This window comes from Gossypium hirsutum, chromosome A03, assembly GCF_007990345.1.
Source record: "Gossypium hirsutum isolate 1008001.06 chromosome A03, Gossypium_hirsutum_v2.1, whole genome shotgun sequence".
Taxonomy (NCBI): Eukaryota; Viridiplantae; Streptophyta; class Magnoliopsida; order Malvales; family Malvaceae; genus Gossypium; species Gossypium hirsutum.
The window spans coordinates 7,738,786-7,743,204 of record NC_053426.1 but is presented as its reverse complement, the minus strand read 5'-3'; the positions used below and the strand labels follow the sequence as shown (position 1 = coordinate 7,743,204).

Sequence of the window (4,419 nt, the reverse complement as noted above, 5' to 3'; positions counted from 1 at the left end):
GAATTGAAGAAGCCATTAAGTTTACCATATCGTCTAAGTTGAGATGATTCATATGTGAGCTTAATGTACCAAGTGTCCATTGGTGAAAAGAAAAACACTTAATTTGGGCTCAATATGCTAAAGCTAGTAATGTAGCAGTGGAGATTAAAGCAAACAAGATTTGAAAATTACATCAACATATCAATCTATATATCACTTTGATATTCGGGAGGTTCATATAGTGGGTGACGTCAGATCCACAAGGTTGCTATCACAAATGAGCATGCGCGCATTACAAACAGCAAAACTATCACAACATCATCATATAATAATGGTAACCAAAAAAAGGACAATTCATAGAATCTTGAACCATGGCAAGTATATAGCTTTTCACTATAAATGCACAACTTCACACCAGCACTCACCATTCTACTGCCATCACGGATTTAGAGGAGAAAGAAACATGAAAGCGGAGCAAGAGGAAACCCGGAAGGGACCGTGGACGGAGCAGGAGGACGCGGTTCTGGTGAACTTCGTGCACTTGTTCGGGGACCGGCGATGGGATTTTATAGCCAAAGTTTCAGGTTTGAAGGTTGTGGCGGGAGACAAACGATAGGTAGGATTATCTCGAAGATTGGCAGGTTTTGAAAGGAGCCTCCCCTTTAATCACATGAACATTTTGTTGTAGGTTTGAACAGAACCGGGAAGAGTTGCAGGTTACGGTGGGTTAATTACCTTCACCCTGGTCTCAAAAGGGAAAAGATGTCTCCCCAAGAACAGCGCCTTGTCCTTGAACTTCATGCCAAATGGGGAAACAGGTTTCACTTTACTTCACCTTTCAACCATCATATGATTTCATTTCTCTAGAAATTGTAAATCTGTAATTATTCCTTTAAAATTTTAAAATTTTATTTTCATCTTAAAAAAATTAATCTCCGGTGTTGCTCTTACTTGACCTTTGGTGTCGACATAAAGCCACTTACCAGGTGAAACCAAGGCAAGTAGGGATCTCTTGGTTAAATGAGAAGATTACTTTTCAGCTCCTTTCAAAAATTAATAAATTTAATTAATTTTAACTCTCGATTAAATGAAAAAAATTATATTTTAAACCCTTCAAAAAGGTTAATAATTCCAGAATTGCTAGGTTGGGTTGTTGTAAATAACATATATATATATGTATATATATATATGAAGTTGGAATGAATAGGTATATAAATGATAATGATATGCAGGTGGTCAAGAATTGCTCGGAAATTACCAGGGCGCACTGACAACGAGATCAAGAACTACTGGAGGACTCATATGAGAAAAAAAGCTCAGGAAAAGAAAAAGGATATGCCAAAGTCATTGTCACCATCATCATCATCATCATCATCCATCACTCTTTCTTCATCATCATCTACTACTACTACTACTACTACCACCACCGTGGATTCCTTGCCCTTCTCAGGCACTGGGAAGGTCAGTTTTTACGACACAGGAGGACCAAAAATGGCTGCTTTGGGAGACAAAAGCAGTACAGATTTCAAAGATGAAAAGGGGTACTATTCCATGGATGACATATGGAAGGATATTGACATGTCTGAAGAAAACATGATAAAGCCTTTGTCTCATAACTACAGTGAAGAAGGTTGTAACATTTTCTGCCCTTCAATGGCGTCTCCTTCATTGGATTACTGCTGGGATTCACTGTGGAAGATGGATGACGAAGAGAGTAAGATGTTCCTCCCATTCAGTCAGTCCATTTCTTGCTTTGAATATGGGACATCTATTTTTAACCAGATAGGCTAGCATTCATTTATTTATTCATATATACATACATATACTTATGTATGTATATGTAACATTACTATTTCCTAGGGAAACTCTAACATCTGGGTTTTTCATACCTCATCATGATGCATGTCACTGTAATCATATCATGTTGTTATTGTGGTTGCCAATGTAATGAATACTATTGCACAATAAATATAAGTTCTGGAAATAGTTGTAACTATTAAAATCCCTCTATGTACCTTTGTATGTACTCAAAATCTCCCTAGAGGATATATACTTTGTAAGTTCATGGATGTATGTATAGTACTCACTTCAACTTTATAAGCACATTTGCATAAGCATTTAAAATTGAATCTTATAAGCTTTACACAATATTCAATAAATTAAAAAAACTCATAACTCTATATATGAAAAATACGCATATGGCTACTTTAATTCTGTTGATCGAATATTCATTAGCACTTTAATTGTTTAAATTTCATCAATATATTTATATCATATTCAACTTTTCTTATCACTTAAATTTTATTCAACAAAGTAATAAATAAAGTTACTATATGGATACTTGGTAGCTATGTAGCACAGGAAAAGGGAAATGGCGACAATATATTAGTTATAGTGAATGGTGGGAAAGCAAGTTGCAGTATCACCATAGCTGAATTAAATGTGGGGAAATAGTTATATTATTATCTTGACTGGAAAAATGAGTGTTTGAATAAATTAAAAATTGGGTAAAAAAGAAGAGAAAAATCATTTCATCAAAGGAGGAAAATGACATGCAATTTTAATTTTTTAACAAAGGCATGCATTGCCAATCATTACAAGAGGTAGTAGGCACTAAGCTGATTCATGAGAAAAAGTGGAATAAATTCATTGAAAAGATTCTACTTCTCAAACTCTTCAGCATTTTCTCATTGCCTCACAAATATTATTACTATAAGGAATGGGATGGAAACAGCATCTTCTACTGCATATATCCATGGTTCAGGAAGTAGTGCCTCAAGGAGTTGAATTTGGATAATATATTTTTAATTTTTGAATTGGTCTAACCTAACTCCATAAAGAATAAACAACATTTTTAAATATAAATGTATTTTTGGGTTTGGACTTTTTGGAATTGGTTTCAAACAGGTCCAACTCATAGATAAATCTATTTTTATATTCCTTTTTTGTTCATTAAAAAATTCATAGAAAGCCCTAATGAAAGAGCCCATAGGCTCGCATTTAGAGAAAAAGTCCGAAAGGTTGAACAGACAAGAACCCAAACCCTTCCAAACAAAGGTAAAGTGTGCAACAAGCACCATCTACAAATCATGTGGATCTCACAAAGAAAGGGCAATCGAAGGAGCCCCATAAGCATAGTCATGATGAAAAGCCAGATCGGCCTTAATGAAACAAAACAGGACGAGATTAAAGTCAAAGGTTTGCACCATATCATTAGGAATAAAAGTACAGGGAGAATCAAGCCCAAAGGCAAAGACATAAACCACACAATCCAAGCAACCCCACGATGATACAGAGAATATACTTGATCCAGATCCCATGCTTTCTCAACAAGTAGAACCTTCCCTGGTCAAAAACAAGAAAAGGAAACAAACCACAAAACAAACAAATAACAAAAAGAACTATTGTAAGGTTGGTCACAATACACTACGATTGAATCCTCAATCAAAAAAAAAAAAAAAAGAAAGAAATAGGCACCCGGCAAAAACCCCTTTCACCCCTAACAATGAATAAACAGGGACAGCTTACAAATCCTAAGTTGTGACAAGGCCTACAAGAGAGGAAGAGATCGATGGGAAAGCAATCCTATCTCTATTAGAAAAATTCGGTTTAGAAAATAAGTTTATTGCTCAATGAAAATTTAAAATTTTTTTAAATCGAGACTTTGTGTTATTTATAGTAATAAATTTTAATTTATTACATGTGTTTTTAATAAAGTGATGTGATTGTTTCCCAACTTTTAACTAACACAATCTTTTCCGCTATTCTCGAATCATCAGTGTAAACTTTAATAATATGAACCAAGTCACACAATGAAACTTTTTCATTTTTTTAGTAGGAAAAATTAAATCTCTTTATAAACTAGAAACCTAACTCAAGTTTCACAAATAATAGAATTTATTTGGGAAATAGATATCACTATAATTCAACAGAATAACTATGCTCAAGATTGTATTTTTGGCTCAACCTTTAGTCCTTATTTATAGGAAAAATCACAAAAATTTTATATAGAAAAGAGGTGACGAAATAATAATATTTTAATAAAAAATATCGAGTCCTACTATATAGGGTGGGAGGCACACCCCTCTTGAGGACACGGTTGTCGCCCATCATGTGTTAAATAAGTTTGTTGGGCTTATTTATGTTTTTGGGTGCATAATTAATCCAGTCCAATAACTAAATTTTTTTATTTTAAAAATATTATTTATTTATTTATTTAAAATGGATTTAATAAATCACTCAATTAACTTATTTTTTCAACTAAAGTCTAACTATATTGATTAATTCATTTAATTTTTCCTTTATACTCTAATTATTTAATAATAATTAAAAAAACAAAATTAATCACCAAATTATCTCTGAAGTATTCAATCTATCTATCGGTTTTAATGAAATCTGTAAAAGGTGATATTCAAAAAACCACTTAACAGAGAAAGGGAC

The 4,419-nt window shown here is 33.3% G+C and overlaps 1 protein-coding gene across 2 annotated transcripts; it reads left to right on the top strand.

The window, feature by feature from the left end:
• Positions 1–340: 340 nt before the first annotated feature.
• On the top strand, positions 341–1,963 carry LOC107963935 (transcription factor MYB59). Of its 2 annotated transcripts, none has more exons than XM_016900489.2 (3): positions 341–595; positions 668–797; positions 1,212–1,963. In XM_016900489.2, exons 1-3 carry the CDS (start codon positions 538–540, stop codon positions 1,768–1,770), a joined length of 747 nt encoding a protein of 248 aa, XP_016755978.1. In that variant the 5' UTR covers positions 341–537; the 3' UTR covers positions 1,771–1,963. The 2 variants fall into 2 exon arrangements, with proteins under 2 accessions (XP_016755978.1, XP_016755977.1); XM_016900488.2 differs by having other exon boundaries at positions 357–563.
• Positions 1,964–4,419: the final 2,456 nt, after the last annotated feature.